Below are 20,803 nucleotides of genomic sequence, written 5' to 3'. Positions count from 1 at the left end.
TAGATAACAGAACGCAGGATGTCATTCTCAATGGAGAGAAGTCTTCCGAAGTAAGAGTGATTTCAGGTGTGCCGCAGGGGAGTGTCATAGGACCGTTGCTATTCACAGTATACATAAACGACCTTGTGGATGACATAGGAATTTCACTCAGGCTTTTTGCAGATGATGCTGTGGTGTATGGAGAGGTTGTAACAATGGAAAATTGTACTGAAATGCAGGAGGATCTGCAGAGGATTGACGCATGGTGCAGGGAATGGCAATTGAATCTCAATGTAGACAAGTGTAATGTGCTGCGAATACATAGAAACATAGATCCCTTATCATTTAGGTACAAAATATCAGGTCAGCAACTGGAAGCAGTCAATTCCATAAATTATCTGGGAGTGCGCATTAAGAGTAATTTAAAATGCAACGATCATATAAAGTTGATCGTCGGTAAAGCAGATGTCAGACTGAGATTCATTGGAAGAATCCTAAGGAAATGCAATCCGAAAACAAAGGTAGTAGGTTACAGTACGCTTGTTCGCCAACCGCTTGAATACTGCTCAGCAGTGTGGGATCCGTACCAGATAGGGTTGATAGAAGAGATAGAGAAGATCCAACGGAGAGCTGCGCGCTTCGTTACTGGATCATTTAATAATCGCGAAAGCGTTACGGAGATGATAGATAAACTCCAGTGGAAGACTCTGCAGGACAGACGCTCAGTAACTCGGTACGGGCATTTGTTAAAGTTTCGAGAACATGCCTTGACCGAGGAGTCAAGCAGTATATTGCTCCCTCCTACGTATATCTCGCGAAGAGACCTTGGGGATAAAATCAGAGAGATCAGAGCCCACACAGAAGCATACCGACAATCCTTCTTTCCACGAACAATACGAGAGTGGAATAGAAGGGAGAACCGATAGAGGTACTCAAGGTACCCTCCGCCACGCACCGTCAGGTGACTTGCAAAGTATGGATGTAGATGTAGATGTAGAAAATAAAAAAAAAACAATGTGAAGGATGTTGTTTATTGGGCCGCTGAGGCATGGGAGAATATTTCAGAAAATACTCTGAGAAAATAGTGGAGAAAACTGTAGACATCTCTTGAATTTCAGGACAACCTAGTTAAAAATGAAGAGGAAAAGCTACTACAAATGATATAGACAATCCCTGGATGGAAGAAGATAGTGAAGGACACGTAGATGAGTGGATGGCAGCGGATGGGGCATGTGTGGAGAACCATACTGACCCTGATTTAGTTGCTGCTGTGATTCAAGAGAAGGAAGAAGTGGACCGCTGTAACGGAATCGAGAATGAGTCTGAAAGCGACAAAGGAGAGCTGGTGCCACAGAGTGACGCAGAAGAAGCCCTTCACCTCGAGCTACGTTATTTGGAGCAACAGACCACTGCTACACATGCTAATCTCGTGTTTATGAGACGATGGCACAACTGTTGTTGTTGTGGTCTTCAGTCCTGAGACTGTTTTGATGCAGCTCTCCATGCTACTCTATCCTGTGCAAGCTTCTTCATCTCCCAGTAACTACTGCAACCTACATCCTTCTGAATCTGCTTAGTGTATTCATCTCTTGGTCTCCCTCTACGAGTTTTACCCTCCAAACTGCCCTCCAATGCTAAATTTGTGATCTCTTGATGCCTCAGAACATGTCCTACCGAACGATCCCTTCTTCTTCTTCTCAAGCTTTGCCACAAACTCCTTCCCCCTCTATTCAATACCTCCTCATTAGTTATGTGATCTACCCATCTAATCTTCAGCATTCTTCTGTAGCACCACATTTCAAAAGCTTAAATCTCTTCTTGTCTAAGCTATTTATCGTCCATGTTTCACTTCCATACATGACTACTCTCCATACAAATACTTTCAGAAACGACTTCCTGACATAAAATCTATACTCGATGTTAACAAATTTTTCTTCTTCAGAAACGCTTTCCTTTCCATTGCCAGTCTACATTTTATATCCTCTCTACTTCGACAATCATCAGTTAGTTTGCTCCCCAAACAGCAAAACTCCTTTACAACTTTAAGTGTCTCATTTCCTAATCTAATTCCCTCAGCATCGCCCGATTTAATTCGACTACATTCCATTATCCTCGTTTTGCTTTTGTTGAGGTTCATCTTATATCCTCCTTTTAAGACACTGTTCATTTCATTCAACTGCCCTTCCAAGTCCTTTGGTGTCTCTGACAGAATTACAGTGTCATCTGCGAACCTCAAAGTTTTTATTTCTTCTCCATGGATTTTAATACCTACTCCGAATTTTTCTTTTGTTTCCTTTACTGTTTGCTCAATATACAGATTAAATAACATCGGGGAGAGGCTACAACCCTGTCTCACTCCTTTCCCAACCACTGCTTCCATTTCCTGTCCCTCGACTCTTATAACTGCCATCTGGTTTCTGTACAAATTGTAAATAGCCTTTATGCGTCATATAAGAGACTGTCTTCATAAAGCCAAAAACAATGAGTTTTTGTCATCTAAAAAGTAGGGGTGGAATGTCCACTGTATTTTAGTACATTTGAGAGCTTTTCTTTCATTATTATGCCTAACATTTTTCATGTTCGGATTAACCGAACATGCGGATTACCAGGGTTCGCATTAGTGGGACACGCATGTACTACATTCATGTGCAAAAATAATTTCAACGTTATGCAATAGTGGTACATATAAGTGTAAGTTATGATTGTCTACTGCTCATGAATATTATGCAACTAATTTCAACTATTTTCTATGTGTCTCAGGGTAACCACACAAGTGACCGGAGAGTCCATGGATGGATTAAGGACATGGAACGTGTGAGAGATATGATGCACATGAAATTAAGCAGCTGGGTACACGACGTGCAATCCGTCAGCGAACAGATAGCCCACTACGAGATAGAAGACGACAAGAATAGGCCTGGGTTCTTAATAATTAGGTATACAGCAGTGTACATTCAAATCTTTGTCCAACTGTGTATGGTTTGTTAATGCTCACTGGTCAGCCAGAACATTATGACTACCTGCTGCAAGGCTGGATGTCCTGCTGGTGGCGTTGTGGGAACTTGACGCAGTAAGGAAAGCATGTAAGCCCAACAGAGAGGGATAGGACATTACCCTATCGAAGATATACGCTGCAAATGGAGAAATCCACTAAGATAAGCGACTTTGTCAAAAGGTATATTAAACTACTGGCCATTAAAATTGCTATACCAACGAAAAATATAGATGATAAACGGGTACTCATAGGACAAATATATTATGCTAGAACTGACATGTGATTACATTTTCACGCAATTTGGGTTCATAGATCCTGAGAAATCAATACCCAGAACAACCACCTCTGGCCGTAATAACGGCCTTGATATGCCTGGGCATTGAGTCAAACGCATCTTGGATGGCGTGTACAGGTACAGCTGTCCATGCAGCTTCTACACGATACCATTGTTCATCAAGAGTAGCTACTGGCGTTTTGTGACGAGTCAGTTGCTCGGCCACTATTGACCAAACGTTTTCATTTGGTGAGAGATCTGGACAATTCGTTGGCTAGGGCAGCAGTCGAACATTGTCTATATCCAGAAAGGTCCGTACAGGAGCTGTAACATGCGGTCGTGCATTATCCTGCTGAAATGTAGGGTTTCAGAGGGATCGAATGAAGGGTAGAGCCACGGGTCGTAACACATCTGAGTTGTAACGTCCACTGTTCAAAGGGTCGCCAATGCGCACAGAGGTAACCGAGACGTAACCGATGGCACCCCATACCATCACGCCGGGTGATACGCCAGTATGGCGATGACGAATACACACTTCCAACGTGCGTTCACCGCGATGTCGCTGAACACGGAAGCGACCATCGTGATTCTGTAAACAGAACTTCGATTCATCCGAAAAAATGACGTTTTACATTCGTGCACCCAGGTTCGTCGTTAGAGTACACCATCGCAGGCACTCCTGTCTGTGATGCAGCGTCAAGGGTAACCACAGCCATGGTCTTCGAGCTGATAGTTCATGCTGCTGCAAATGCCATCGAACTGTTTGTGTGCAGATGGTTGTTGCCTTGCAAACGTCCCCATCTGTTGACTCAGTGATCGAGACGTGGCTGCTTGATCCGTAACAGCCATGCGGAAAAGATACCTGTCATCTCGACAGCTAGTGATACGAGGCCGTTGTGATCCAGCACGGCGTTCCGTATTACCCTCCTGAACCCACCGATTCCATATTCTGCTAACAGTCATTGGATCTCGACCAACGCGAGCAGCAATGTCGTGATACGATAAACCGCAATGGCGATAGGCTACAATCCGACCTTTATCAAAATCGGAAACGTGATGGTACGCATTTCTTCTCCTTACACGAGTCATCACAACAACGTTTCACCAGGCAACGCCAGTCAACTGTTGTTTGTGTATGAGAAATCGGTTGGAAACTTTCCTCTTGTCAGCACGTTGTAGGTGTCGCAACCGGCGCCAGCCTTCTGTGAATGCTCTGAAAAGCTAATCATTTGCATATCACAGCATCTTCTTTCTGTAGATTAAATTTTGCTTCTGTAGCACGTCATCTTCGTGGTGTAGCAATTTTAATGGCCAGTAGTGTACTGTCACGTAGAGCCTGTAAACGAGTAGATAGAAAACCGCGATGCTGATCGAACGTTTACGTGTTACTGTCATGGGCATCTCCGGAAAATGGTACGACAGTTAAATTAACACTAGGCACTAAATGGTTGGACGTCTATGACCCTTCACACAACGTAGCGTTTGAAGACTTGTGTACTCTGTAAAGTGGGATGTATGGCGATCTGTGGCAACTCTGGCGGAAGAGCTCAATGGCAGCGGATGCTTATGTTTCAGGACACGTCATTCAGCACATATAAATGATATGCCCTCTACTATTACGGGTAACTTTGTTTGCTAATCACACTAGCTTGGTAGTAAAGGATGTTGTGTGCAACATTGGCTCGGTTTCAAATAGTGCAGTACATGACCTCAGTTCATGGCCTGTAGAAAATGAACTAACGCTAAATCACAGTAAGGCTCAGTTCTTACAGTTTCTAACACACAATTCACCAAAACCTGACGTTTTAATTTCACAGAACGGGCATATGATTAGTGAAACTCAACAGTTCTAATTTCTAGTTGTTCATATAGATAGTAAGCTGTCGTGGACAGCCCACGTTAAAGGCTCTTGTTCAAAGACTTAATACTGCCATTTTTACTATTAGAACGGTATCAGAAGTGAGTGATCGTTCGACACGAAAATTAGTCTACTTTGCTTATTTTCATTCGCTTATGTCGTGTGGTATTAAATTTTGTGGTAACCCTTCCCATTCTAAAAGGATATTTTTGGCTCAGAAACGGGCTGTTCGGGCAATAAGTGGTGAAAGTTTGCGAACCTCTTGTTGACCCCTGTTCACGAGTTTGGGTAATTTGACATTGGCCTCTCAATATATACAGAGTGGTCCATTGATCGTGACTGGGCCCAATATCTCACGAATTAAGGGTCAAATGAAAAAACTAGAAAGAAAGAAACTTGTCTAGCTTGAAGGGGGAAACCAGATGGCGCTATGGTTGGCCTCCTAGATGGCGCTGCCATAGGCCAAACGGATATCAACTGCGTTTTTTTTAAAAAATAGGAACCCCCATTTTTATTACATATTCTTGTAGTACATAAAAAATATGAATGTTTTCGTTGGACCACTTTTTTCGCTTTGTGATAGATGGTGCTGTAATAGACACAAACGTATAAGTACGTGGTATCACGTAACATTCCGCCAGTGCGGTATTCGCTTCGTGATACATTACCCGTGTTAAAATTGACCGTTTACCAATTGCGGAAAAGGTCGATATAATGTTGATGTATGACTATTGTCATCAAAATGCCCAACGGGCGTGTGCTATGTATGCTGCTCGATATCATGGACTACATTAGAGAGATTAGAGCGCGCACGGAGGCTTTCAGACAGTCGTTCTTCCCGCGAACCGTACGCGACTAAAACAGGAAAGGGAATTAATGAGAGTGGCACGTAAAGTGCCCTCCGCCACAAACCGTTGGGTGGCTTGCGGAGTGTAAATGTAGATGTAGATGTAGACATCATCCAAGTGGCACTATCAATGGACCACCCTGTATATCCATTACTGTCATCTATTGTTAACAATATTAACTTATTCCCAAGAATAAGCAGCTATTACTCGATTAACACTCAAATCTGCATTTGAATCGGACTTCCTTAACTCTTGTGCAAAAAGGTGTGCACTATACTGCTGCATCCATTTTCAATAGGTTACTACTCTAATTCAAAACTCTTAGTCGTAAGTCACGCGGTTTCAAATCGAAAATGAAGAATTTACTCTTGGGCCACTGCTTCTATTCTGTTGAGGAGCTCCTTAAAAAATAAAACCGATTCTTTATGTATTGTTGATTGCGTTTACTTAAACTTATGGAGTGACTTTTTTCGGGCTCATAAACATTTATTTTTATCTGTTATTACTTTTCTGTTGTAATTTCATCTACTGACACGTTACATTACCTTGGAGATTTGCTTCTCAGTTTGGTCCTACGGAACTTGAGCTGGCCGCTGTGGCCGAGCGGTCCTAGGCGCTTCAGTCCGGAACCGCGCGACTGCTACCGTCGCAGGTTCGAATCCTGCCTTGGGCATGGATGTGTGTGATGTTGTTAGGTTAGTTAGGTTTAAGTAGTTCTTAGTCTAGGGAACTGATGACCTCAGATGTTAAGTCCAATAGTGTTTAGAGCGTAAATAAATAAATAAACAATTATTGAACAGTGTAGCAAAAGACACCTGCGTGTTCACATGTTGGCCCAACTGTACCACCAATTACGACTGCAGTGGACTCGGGAACATCGAGATTTCACTGTGTATCACTGGAAACGTGTCGGCTCGTCGGATGTTTTTACTACATCAGATCGATAGTATTCTCCTCAAATGCCGTCACACAGGCGAAGGCCAGCTCGAAACGTGCACCGCGCCACGTATGCTAGCTGGTGGCCGCAGTGTTATGCTATGATAGACGAAGGAAAAGACTAAGAAGCGACGACGATTAAACAAAAATTGGACAGTATTAGCAGAAGGAAGGGAAGTGATATCTATAGTACTTATATTTTTTTGATGGGACCTGTGGTAGTAAACGAAGACACCACGTCAGCGGCGGGCGATGTGCATCCCTTCATGGTTCTTTTCTTCCCTGACGACGATGTCATCTTCCAGCAGTGCAACTGTCCATGGCTTGAAGCCTGGACTGTGCTAATATGGTTCGAGGAGCAAAAAAAAAAATGGCTCTGAGCACTATGAGACTTAACTTCTGAGGTCATCAGTCCCCTAGAACTTAGAACTACTTAAACCCAACCAGCCCAAGGACATCACACACATCCAAGCCCAAGGCAGGACTCGAACCCCCGATCGTAGCGGTCGCGCGTTTCCAGACTGTAGCGCCTATAACCGCTCGGCCACTCCGGCCGGCTCGAGGAACATGAAGCGAAATTACGTGAATGCCTTGGCCACCAATTGCGCCTGACATGAATCCGGTGGTTCCCATCTGGGTCGCTGCCACCGCGTACATAAATTAGCGATCAGTTATTTACGGGAATAAAATGATTTGTGCGTGGACACCTGTTGCTATATACACTCCTGGAAATTGAAATAAGAACACCGTGAATTCATTGTCCCAGGAAGGGGAAACTTTATTGACACATTCCTGGGGTCAGATACATCACATGATCACACTGACAGAACCACAGGCACATAGACACAGGCAACAGAACATGCACAACGTCGGCACTAGTACAGTGTATATCCACCTTTCGCAGCAATGCAGGCTGCTATTCTCCCATGGAGACGATCGTAGAGATGCTGAATGTAGTCCTGTAGAACGGCTTGCCATGCCATTTCCACCTGGAGCCTCACTTGGACCATCGTTCGTGCTGGACGTACAGACCGCGTGAGACGACGCTTCATCCAGTCCCAAACATGGGACAGATCCGGAGATCTTGCTGGCCAGGGTAGTTGACTTACACCTTCTAGAGCACGTTGGGTAGCACGGAATACATGCGGACGTGCATTGTCCTGTTGGAACAGCAAGTTCCCTTGCCGGTCTAGGAATGGTAGAACTATGGGTTCGATGACGGTTTGGATGTACCGTGCACTATTCAGTGTCCCCTCGACGATCACCAGAGGTGTACGGCCAGTGTAGGAGATCGCTCCCTGCACCATGATGCCGGGTGTTGGCCCTGTGTGCCTCGGTCGTATGCAGTTCTGATTGTGGCGCTCACCTGCACGGTGCCAAACACGCATACGACCATCATTGGCACCAAGGCAGAAGCGACTCTCATCGCTGAAGACGACACGTGTCCATTCGTCCCTCCATTCACGCCTGTCGCGACACCACTGGAGGCGGGCTGCACGATGTTGGGGCGTGAGCGGAAGACGGCCTAACGGTGTGCGGGACCGTAGCCCAGCTTCATGGAGACGGTTGCGAATGGTCCTCGCCGATACCCCAGGAGCAACAGTGTCCCTAATTTGCTGGGAAGTGGCGGTGCGGTCCCCTACGGCACTGCGTAGGATCCTACGGTCTTGGCGTGCATGCGTGCGTCGCTGCGGTCCGGTCCCAGGTCGACGGGCACGTGCACCTTCCGCCGACCACTGGCGACAACATCGATGTACTGTGGAGACCTCACGCCCCACGTGTTGAGCAATTCGACGGTACGTCCACCCGGCCTCCCGCATGCCCACTATACGCCCTCGCTCAAAGTCCGTCAACTGCACATACGGTTCACGTCCACGCTGTCGCGGCATGCTACCAGTGTTAAAGACTGCGATGGAGCTCCGTATGCCACGGCAAACTGGCTGACACTGACGGCGGCGGTGCACAAATGCTGCGCAGCTAGCGCCATTCGACGGCCAACACCGCGGTTCCTGGTGTGTCCGCTGTGCCGTGCGTGTGATCATTGCTTGTACAGCCCTCTCGCAGTGTCTGGAGCAAGTATGGTGGGTCTGACACACCGGTGTCAATGTGTTCTTTTTTCCGTTTCCAGGAGTGTAGCTCCACAAATCTACCATCGAGTCGATGATACACAGTATCAGTGATGTATTGTGTGGTATCAACGTTCGATACTACACTTGTCAGGGGTTACAATTATCGACCGCGGTCCGTAGCAGTGTCGCTGAACCCGCGAGTCGAGACCAGCGCCACTCCGGGGCTTGCAACAAGTCTCTAGAGTACGCTCGGACACTCTTACTCTGGACGTCAAGTAGGAAAGTAGTATAGCCTTCAGCTGATAGGAAACAACCTCTAACAAGGCGCTTAGTTAAAGTGTGGTCTATGTGATGCCTCTACAGCTCTCTGTCTGTAATAATATTCCTCCTGACTATGAACACTCCTGTGCCACCACTTAATGTTATTTTCTACCAACGACTTCTAATTATTTTAGTCGTTGCAGCCCAGACCATGCTGCTAGCTCCTGATCGACTTCACTGACAAACCTGCTGTATATGCAGAGAAGAGATTTGTATGTTTCTATTTAGCACTGGGGCAACGACTTTGCCGTAGTGGATACACCGGTTCCCATCAGATCACCTAAGTTAAGCGCTGTTGGGTGTGGTCGGCACTTGGGTGGGTAACCATCCGGGCCGCCGTGCGCTGTTGTCATTTTTCGGGGAGCACTCAGCCTCGTGATGCCAATTGAGGAACTACTCGACCAAATAGTAGCGGCTCCGGTCAAAGAAAACCATCATAACGACCGGGAGAGCAGTGTGCTGACCATACGCCACTCGTATCTACGTCCTCATCTGAGGATGATACGGCGGTCGGATGGTCCCGATGGGTCACTTGTGGCCTGAAGACGGAGTATTTACTATTTAGCATTGGCCACAAGTCATTCACGTTGGTGATGATTCGTTCATCGTCATCATAACATATTGCTCTACAAAGGTGGTTCATCAAGCTATCAAGCAGGTGTTCATAATGTAGTGGCTCATCAGTGTATATTCCTCTCTTTTCCCAGGGAAGTATTCCTTACTGTTGCAGAAACTACTGGGGTCATCTAATTGCGTATGGAGTAAAAAAAAATGATTCGTAGACAACAGTGAAGAAGATGGTTACAGAAACTAGTCATTTGCAGGTGTGTGATGCCATTAAGTCTTCGATTTTTTTATTCGTGTTTTGTCTTCAGGTATGCCACATGTTACGCATCAGATGAGTGAATCAAGGCATCACAAAGAACGGTGTTACAGCTTTGGCTAGAGAAAGTACCGATGATCCTACACACTTCTGAAGTTTTCATAATTTGTGGAAACTATGATGTGTGGAAACCTGTGGTACCTGACAAGAAAACTGAGCATGTCCTGTAGACGAGACAAAAGGGATAGTCACCTCCAGGAGTAATAACGCTAATACCGTGTAGCAGCGCCTCTAGCCCAGATATTGGAATCAATTTCCTAGTCATGTTAATCTTAATAGACGAAGGGAAAGTCTAAGCAGCGATGATGATTAAATAAGAAATGGGACGGTGTCAGCAGAAGATAGAGAGAGGATAGCCATAGTTTTTACGTTTTCTTGAAGCGACTGATATGTATTAATCTGTTCACAGCATACAGCATAAATATGGGAAGTTGCTCGCGAGAGGACAATGGAATTGCCTCTTGAGCAGTGAACATATGGGGCCATGGAAGAAGTGTTGAAGATATATTGGTAGTGTGGAAGAGACCAGGTTGCTTCCTCTGTATGTATGGATAAGCTCCCAGTAGGTATCCCAGATCTTGCAGCAGTGTTCTTGGATTATTTAACTGGGTTGTGTGGAATGCCTATGGAGCTGAAAAATGTGGATTAGGATGAACGATTGGACTGAGTGAGGATTGCTTCGAATTGGATGAAAGACTTGTGCAGTTATGCGTCTGAGGTGGTTGGCTGAGGAATCACTTTGGGGATGGATGTATCGATGAAGTGGACTACGTCTTCTGAAACGAACGTTGTCAGTTGATACCCACAATTAAGATTGGCACCTAGTGACTAAACACCTGTTTGTTTAACCTTTAAATCTTAAGGGGTTGGAAGGGCTGACCCAATAAAGTGAACATTTCAGTTCCAATGGATTTATTAATTAATCACAATAATATCACTTAAAATTTGCCACTCAGGCAAGATTATTTAAGAGACATTCATTACATAAATTATAAGCAAGTTGTAAAAAACTTTAACAAGCAACTCTGGTTAAGACACATTATTTAAGACACTTTCAATTAAAATTACAAATAGCCCACGATTTCCCACCAAAATTGGCAGAAGCCACTGAGGCTGACTAACAAACAACTCTGTGCAATGATAAATGTGTAACAACAGAAGCAAGATCCAAGCTTGTAAGGTCGAAGTTTAACCACGAACGGTGGAACCGACTTACAGACATAATACTTAACTTCAAACCAAGACGTGGCTCTGTCTGCAACCCCACGTCGAGTAGGCTGCCAAAATGTGAACCAATCAAACGCTACCAAAGAGGAACACACGAGCTCAGGCGAAGTCCACCGCCCGCAAGACAAACTTGCAATCTAAAGGGAAGCCCTGTGTTTCGGTTGCCCACTGCCTCAACTCACTGAAACATAGACCACACCCGACAACAGGAGGAAGAAAACTGTATTTAACTTTAACATTTCAGATTGTTCAGTAAATTATAAAATCAAGGCTAATCAACAACTAATTTCACTAGCGAGTGCTTCCTTTAAGTAAAACAGTACTTGATAAACAATTACCAAGAGAGGGAAATGCACTGGCTCACAAGAATCGGCGCTCACTAGAACTAAATGACACATATCTGCAAATGCATCTGTATTATGCGGAAGCAGAGCACACGCTTAGTAGGAGGCCTCAAATGAAATCGATCAAGCATCACATCACATGTCGTGCAACGTCATACTTTACCAAGAGCGATCACAATCACAGTTAACTAAGCGCTCTTTGTAACAGGCGTACTTAACTGGGTGTCTTGATACTGGGATGATTTCGCCAAGATGCCAGACCATCACTTCGCAAGACCATAACAGCGTGCCCCTCCAAGTAAGCAGGCACATCCACAGCTCACGAGGTTGCTGGAGAATGCACAGTGTCGGCCAACTCCCGCCGTCTCCAGTACAACCATGTGACAACCACCGCGTTCCGTTCTCAAGCGTTTTGTCCTCTCCTTTCCTCGCGGTCGGCACTCCCTTATATCTCGAACCGGCCCAAGCCCAAAGACAAACCACTGCACTAGGAAATCGATCGTCCTCATGTCAGAGATATTACTGGCGCCGATCCCGCCACAGCTCAAAGGACATGGAAACTGACGTGGAAACACAGGTCAGCTACAATAGTATAGTTGGGGAAGGATTGGTCAGTGTTATTAAAGTAATTATATGGCATAGAACGACTCAGAGAGATACATTAGGAGTGGTGACTGTTAGGCTGGTAAAACACATGGTCAGGATAAAGTGTTCAGAAAGGTGATTGAACATGATTTGCAACCAACTGGGGATGTTTTTGTAGAATCCAGTTGCTACTCCACAACATATTATCATGTGGGGATTGATGGTTCGCTACTCCACACCACGGGTAAGGTACTGAGAGTTGGTTATTGGTTTACTGCAGGTTATGTGGAGACATGCAGATAGTGTTGTGGAGTGAAGGCACGGATATTCTGTTGAGGAGTGGGCATAAAGATATGAGTGCTCAGAGAATTGAATTGAAAAGTGAAGGTGGGTAGATTGTATGAGGACAGTTGAGGGGAATTATTGCTTTCACGTTCAGAACTTTAGTGAAGTCTTTTGTGGTTTGGTTTTATTTGGAATGGAGGTTAAGTGTTCATGTGCTCTACTTCATTGGTGCGATCTTGACTGTCTGCATGAAGCTTGTGGGGTAATGGGTGGCGCTAGTTGGATGTAGATAAGGACGTTAACAGGAGTTTGTGACGGTGGTAATGTCAGTACAATGGTGGCGGATAAGGTTGGAACTCCTGCCACTGGTAGTTTTGCCGGCGATTGGGCCTGTCGCGGTTCTGGAGTTGGTGATGGTGCTGGTGACTGAGTTAGCGACGTTGGTGGCGACTGTGAAGGTGCCAGTGATGGCGTTGGAGCAGTTGACAGGGGCAGTGGCAAAGAAGCTGCAAAATTCAAGCTTGTGAGTGGTAAAATAATAGTGAAGATGACGAAGAGAGGGAGATTATCGGAGAAGAAACATAAGGAGAGTGTAGGTGAAACATCTGAGGAGGTGGCATAACTTAGTGTGTTTGCTGTCAGTTCGATGTCAGTATAATGTCGAAAATCGGAGATGAATCATCAGGCACAGAGCTGAACCAGCAATGGTGGAGCTTTGATACCGTCCATCTGTATAAGACAGAGCATCATTTTGCATATCTTCTATGGTGCACGTATCACCATTTATAGCTGATCATCTGTAAATTGCACCAGTCCAATTAATTACTGCAATTGCATGACATCTGTAGTAATGTCTCCAGTGCTACAAGCCAAAAGTATGGATCACACACTGACGCCTGAGGACTGCCTTTTGCACGCACATTGACACGATTTTTTCCCCATGGTAGTAGTCTGCTACGCATTTGTAGAGATCATCTGGACACTACAATTTCCTGTGGCGAGTATTTATTGCATCTTCTGTTGACTTGACACTTTGTGTACCAATGCACATGCTCTTAAATTGACTACAGTAGTGAATATTGTTTCGTTTCTGGTATGTAGTAGACTGGCAAATTGTTCGTAACTTTCAATGCCTTTTTTTACACATTTTTAGTGCAATTTTATGCTCATCTCATGCCTACACTTAAATGCGTTGTTTCGTTGCCTTAGGGAAAGAGTCTTCCCATTACGTTAAAAGCATCCCTTTCCCGAAATTCACCCCCAACCAAATCTCCATATAATGATTATTCAGACAATTGTCATTATGCACGTACTTTCTCCATCGGAGGCACGTAAAAGATGAATATCACCGCTTCACAGGTGAAGATGTTGTCCTGTACATCTAAGCAGAGAAGCCTGCAACTTCGATACAGTACATGCAAATGATTTGTGAGCCTCAGCACGATGACATCATATGTATTGGAAAGGATTGCTTCCCGGTGTAACTGGGGATCCAGCAAGAGCGCCCGTACGATAGTTTGTAGGGTGGGATAAGCTGGGAGGGGGATCAAGTATTTTTAATACGAGTATTCTGGAAGACGAATGGTAACTTCTAGGTAGCCATTGAAGTTTTGTTAGTTCCAACCCCGTTAAAAACCTGCGTAATACTGGATTTTAAATCATTTTCTCCGAAGAAAAACACCTGACTACGTAATATTTTTTGCTCTTCCTGAGAGCCAAGGGGAGGCGCTGCCTGCCCTTGGGACCTAGGAAAAACGGAATTCGTTATCAGGCATCTTCATCCTTTAATTGACGATGCTGCGCTCAAATAACAATGATAACCAAAGACCACTCTACGAGGAGTACGAGTTGTTATGCATGTCATGTGGCAGTATGTAAAGTTTCCACCGTTGTTAGGCGTATGGGGAATGCAGTAGTAGATTAATTAGGAAACAAATTTTCTCGCACTGGAATTAAATACTCTTTATTTTAAGACTCCAAGATCGATTTTGAGCCTTCAATTCTCATCATAAGATGTACTTGATACATGCGCATCGAATTGATGTACAAAACGCTGATCTTAGGACCACATCAAAATTTACGCTATGGTATCTTGCGCTGTCAAATAAGAGACGTCCCAGCGAATTGTTCAGAATGAGGTAAAAAAACATTTGTGTGCAACAGAGGTGCGTTATTACATTGTATTTAATGTCAGTAAATATGTATTCTTGCACATCAAGGTGCAAATAGGTCAAACATTCAAGTGTGATAAATGTGCACGCCGTCGGCACTTCCTGAAGTAAGCGGAAACTTTATTGTGAAAATGTAACCAGTGATAGTGGTCTAACTGAGTAAAACGAAACGCATGTTGTGGGACAAACACACATTTTTAGGAGATGCAAAAGTGGGCTCGAAAAACCTTAAGTCACCATTTCGCGCTACCCTCAACAAAAAAATGGTTCAAATGGCTCTGAGCACTATGGGACTTAACTGCTGTGGTCATCAGTCCCCTAGAACTTAGAACTACTTAAACCCAACTAACCTAAGGACATCACACACATCCATGCCTGAGGCAGGATTCAAACCTGCGACCGTAGCAGTCGCGCGGTTCCGGACTGAGCGCCTTAAGCTGCCCTCAACCGCTGGATTAGCTGCAGGGGACAGAACAAGTGGAACACTTTGACGACACATTCACGTTTCTCTATAGACATCATCTTTCTGTGAAAATTCTGCTTTCAGCTGCCCTACTAGTCTCGATAAGTAAAATTATTACAGCTATCCCATTAGTTAATCCAGAGACAGAAGTGTCTGGTAGATTAGAACCGTGCGCAGGATGGGGACTCTGCTACGTAAAGAAAATTCATTCATAAAGCAATTATCGAGCCCATTTCAGTGCGGAATCCTTTCTTGTAGGAGTGCTACTCCCACAGGGTATGCAGGAGAACTTTTTTGATGGTTGGAAGGTAGGAGATGAGAAACAGGTGGAGGTAAAGATCCGAGAGCGAGTCTTGATTCGTGTCTGGCTAGCTCAATGTGTCTTGTACATCACATGTTAATTTTAGTATGTTGAGGTGTGCGTACTGTAAGACCTTCGGTACACACACCATCAGATTATTTGACTTGTCGCTCTAACGAAGTTGGCGAGTATCAGCAATATGTCTCGTGGTCTTATCATGGCGTGTTTATCTTCTGCCGTTACGTCAGACAATAGAAATGCCAATTGCACGCTTAGGGTAGCAGATTGACGGTGACCAACTTTAAACAGAACTTGATACTAGCAGAAGTAAAGCTGTGAGTACCGAGCGTGAGTCATGCTTCGGTAGCTCAGATGGTAGAGCACTTGCCCGTGAAAGGCAAAGGTCCCGAGTTCGAGTCTCGGTCGGGCACACAGTTTTAATCTGCCAGGAGGTTTCAGAACTTGATTAATTTTCACACACATTTATTAAAATAATAACAAGCATGATTCTTACGTAACTTGATTATGGATGATATTTACAATTGGCAATCTGAAGTTCCTTTGGTCTTGGTACGTTAATCTTATTCTCACATATCTCTGATACTTGACAAAGTGCCTATACATTTATCTTCATGGCTATTTACAGGAATATGATGATCTTATTAGGAGCAGACTGAAACTTGACTATAGACTGGTACAGACTAATTCAGACTGGTAAAGACTGGTGCAGACTAATGCAGACTGACTAATCAGAGGTCTGTACACTCGTTATAATACCTCGAGCGTTCAGGTACCACTGCGCGAGTGTGATCCGCGAGGAGAAAAGGTTTTACATTAGCAGCAATCTCATTGGTTGCGTTACATATTAATACACAGATCGGTGGAAGCAGGATTTGGTCCGTCTATAAGGCAGCGCCATCTCGTAGTGCGGAGACGAATGAGCGCTGCGCCTGCACTGTTGTGCTTAGCAGGGCGCGCTCTAGTGGGAAAGTTGTGTACGTAACATATGTATAAAGTGTAGTCTATATCTATAGTAAATTTGAATAAATCATTCCTACCATTAACATGAATACCACATGAAATTCTTATTTGAAGATAAGATTCTGAGGCAAGTGTTGCAATTCTGCTGTTCATTGTCTCCAATTTACATCTGAAACCAGTTCAAAAGATAAACAAGTACAGAGTGAATGTCCTGCAAGAAATAGTTAAAATCAATATCTCACTCAAATGCAGTGAAGGTGGCTGTTTGTATCTTAACTGAAATCTGGATGTGCAAAAATAGTAAAGAACCAATTACATTGCAGCTGTTTGGTGTGTTCTTATTCTTTTTTTAAAGAATGTAAAGATAACAGATTCGAATTCCAGTCCAGTACGCAGTTTTGAACTACCAGAATGTTTGTAATTCACTGCTGAGTGGCAGTCCATGCTGCGTATTTTTACATTTTTGCACACACCACGTTTGGATGATTTTTAACATTGCAGCTTATGTGTTACAGGCGGCCGCTGTTGAATGATAACCTGCTCTACTACCAGCCAAAGTTCCTTTTCTTTAGAGAAGACTTCAGTGCGCTATGCGAGGAACGGCAGTCGGAGGCATCACAAATGTTCGGCCTCGCTGATGCACTGTATGCCTTCTATTATACTAGGTGGTATATGATGGAATCGACCTTCAAGCAACAATTTGGAGTACCTACCGACGCTGTTGTGGGTAAGTTCAATATTGAACTCATCCACTTAATGGTTATGCACTGATGTCTGACCACAGTATTCTTATTCGAAGAGTGAGGTTCAAATATCCATCTCAATATCCAATTTTAGATCTTCCGCAATTCTCTGTGTCACGCAATGTCATCACAGCTGTTGTTTTCAAATTCCGTTTCTCGGTCGGTTGCCAACTCTCTATCTGCATCTGTTACAATACAACTACACTCATGGTCATAAATTAAGGATAATGCTGATACATGGGCGGTTTTCGGGTTTATGTCACCTCAGGGTATGGCCATGCGGTGCATTTGACTTGCGGTCGTCGCACGGTGGCGCTGGTAGCAGCCCACATATGCAGAGGTGTGTTGGTGCATGTCAGAGTATGGTGCAGCGACTAAGTGCGGAGACGTTTTCAGACGTGCTAATGGTGACTGTGTGCTTAAAATGGCTTAAGCAACACATATTGAAGATGTTAAGAGGAGTAGAATACTAGGGCGACTGGAGGCTGGTCAAACACAGCAGGTCGTAGCACGGGCCCTCCGTGTGCCACAAAACGTGATCCCATGATTACGGCAACGATTCCAGCAGACAGGAAACGTGTCCAGGCGCTACAGTACTGGACGTCCACAGTGTACAACACCACATGAAGACCGATATCTCACCATCAGTGCTCGTAGGTGGCCACAGAGTACTGCAGGTAGCCTTTCTTAGAACCTTACTGTAGTCACTGGAACAGTTGTCTCCAGACACACAGTCTACAGACGACTGAATAGACATGGTTTATTCACCTGGAGACCTGCATTTCACTGAACCCTGGTCACAGGAGAGCCCGTAAAGCCTGGTGTCAAGGACACAGTACACGGTCATTGGAACAGTGGTCCCAGGTTATGTTCAACGGCGAGTCCAGGTATAATCTGAACAGTGAATCTTTCCAGGTTTTCATCTGGCATGAACCAGGAACCAGATACCAATCCCTTAATGTCCTTGAAAGGGACCTGTATGGAGATCGAGGTTTGGTGGTGTTGGGTGGGATTATGATTGGTCCATGTACACTCCTGCATGTCTCTGACAGAGGAACTGTAACAGGTCAGGTGATCGGGATGTCCTTTTGCACTAGTATGTTCTCCTTTACAGGGATGCAGTGGGTCCCATCTTCCTCCTGATGGATGATAACTCACTGCCCCACCGAGTTGCCGCCGTGGAGGAGTACCTTGAAACAGAAGATATCAGGCATATGGAATGGCCTGCTTGTTCTCCAGAACTAAACATCGAGCACATCTGGGATTCTCTCGGTGGATGTATCGCTGCATGCCTTCAAACCCCAAGGACACTTCAGGAGCTCTGACAGTTAGTGGTGCAAGAATGAGAGGCTATACCCCAGGAGCTGCTCGACCACCTGATCCAAATTATACCAACCCATTGTGCCGCCTGTGTATGTGTGCATGGTAATCATATCCCATATTGATGTTGGGTACATGTGCAGGAAACAGTGCTGTTTTGTAGCACATGTGTTTCAGGGCGGTTTCCTCAACTTATCACCAATACTGTGGACTTCCAGATCTGTGTCATGTGTTTTCCCTATGTGGCTATGCCATTAGTGCCAGTTTTGTGTAGTGCCACGTTGTTTGACACCACATTCTGCAATTACCCTTAATTTATGAGCATGAGTGTACTTGATTTCGACATATTATTGCCTGTTTCATTACAGAGGATGTAATATATATATATATATATATATATATATATATATATATATATATATATATATATATATAGTTTTTCATATGACACAGATGTTACAAGTGCACTGAAACAGTGGTCAGTGGACTCGATGCTAGTCATGTTCAGAAACGACCTTCAAACCCCCACATGATGAATGTTGTTTTAAATAAGCTGCTGAAAATGTCGTTGGTATGCAATAACGCTGAACCAGTAGTTGAGTGCTAACGATTGTTTAACACCCTGTAAACAAATGTGTTTTTCATGAATAATGGCTGCAGCCTCACCCTAACAGTCAAACATCTCATCTGGAGTGTCTGCCGGTGTCCATAGATCTATCACCTTGTCTCCCTCACGTAGGAGGTAAGCGAAATCTCTAAAGCATTAATTACTGCATGGCATTTTGAGCACAATCTCTGAACATCACTAGTGTCAAAAACTTCATGGACTGCTAGGGAGGGAAACTGTGCATCTGTGACATTTGTTTCACAAAAACATGCTTTCTTTTTATCTTATTTAAACACTCAAAAATTTAGTACATGTAGCTTTTCACACTCAATATAGGGCTCATTTTCAAAACAATGATTGATTTCTGTAACACAACAGCTGCAGACGAACTAATTTTTTTGTTTACATTGTATTTAGTGTGGTGTTCTAAACTTTTCATGTACACTGAAGAGCCATAGAAACTGGTAGACCTGCTGAATATTGTGTAGGGCCTCCATGAGCATGTGGAAGTGTTGCAACAGGATGTGGCATGGACTCAACTGATGTCTGAAGTAGTGCTGCAGCGCTTTCCATAAATGTATCAGAGGACGAGGGGGTGGATAATTCTTCTGAACAGCACGTTGCAAGGCATCCCAGATATGCTCAAAAATGTTTATGTCTGCTGAGTTTGGTGGCGAGCGGAAGTGTTTAAACTCAGAAGAGTGTTCCTTGAGCCACTCTGTAGCCATTTTGGACGTATGGGGTGTCGCATTGTCCTGCTGGAATTGTCCAAGTCCATCGCAATACACAATGGACATGAGTGAATGCAGGTTATGAGACAGGATGCTTCTATACATGCCACCAGTCAGAGTCATATCTAGATATATCAGGGGTCACATATCGCTCCAAATGCACACACACCACATCACTACAGAGCCACCACCAGCTTGAAAAGTCCCATGCTGACATGCAGGGCCCATGGATTCATGAGACTCTCTCCATACCCATACACATCCATCCACTCGATACAATTTGAAATGAGACTCGTCCAACCAGGCAACATGTTACCACTCACCAACATTCCAGCGACAGTGGTGGTGGTCCCAGGCAGTCATCAAGCATACACAAAAGGATATTCGGCTGCAAAAGCCCATATCGATGATGTTTCGTTGAATCGTTCCCATGTTGACACTTGCTGATCGCCCAGCATTGAAATCTAAAGCAATCTGTGGAATGGTTGCACTTCTGTTATGTCGAACCTTTTTCTGGCATCAGCAATTGAAGAGATTTGATGTTTCACAGGGTTTCACAGGATTCCTGATATTGTCAGGACACTCTTGAAATGGTCGTACAGGATAATTACCACTTCACCAGTGCCTTGGAGATGCTGTGTCTCATCGCATGTGCACCAACATTCAAACTCAGTTGAAGCTTGATAACCTACCATTATAACAGCAGCAAAATTTCCACTTCACCAGTGCCATGAAGATGCTGTGTCCTATCGCACGTACGCTGACTATAACACCACGTTCAAACTCAGTTGAAGCTTGGTAAACTACCATTATAGCAGCAGTAACTGATCTAACAACTGCACCATACACTTGTCTTGCAGCACTGTATTCTGCGCTTTTACA

General features: G+C 44.4%; 1 protein-coding gene across 1 annotated transcript in view; it reads left to right on the top strand.

The window, feature by feature from the left end:
- LOC126291820 (uncharacterized) overlaps positions 1 to 20,803 on the top strand; it is a 126,643-nt gene that overhangs the window by 57,902 nt on the left and 47,938 nt on the right. Inside the window, exons 5-6 of the mRNA XM_049985521.1 lie at positions 2,740 to 2,915; positions 17,036 to 17,247. Of these exons, the coding sequence (XP_049841478.1) occupies positions 2,740 to 2,915; positions 17,036 to 17,247 (388 nt within the window). The remainder of the gene's footprint in view (positions 1 to 2,739; positions 2,916 to 17,035; positions 17,248 to 20,803) is intronic.

This window comes from Schistocerca gregaria, chromosome 9 (genome assembly GCF_023897955.1).
Source record: "Schistocerca gregaria isolate iqSchGreg1 chromosome 9, iqSchGreg1.2, whole genome shotgun sequence".
Taxonomy (NCBI): Eukaryota; Metazoa; Arthropoda; class Insecta; order Orthoptera; family Acrididae; genus Schistocerca; species Schistocerca gregaria.
Note: the sequence above shows the minus strand (reverse complement) of the source record. Positions and strands in the feature narration are given on the sequence as shown.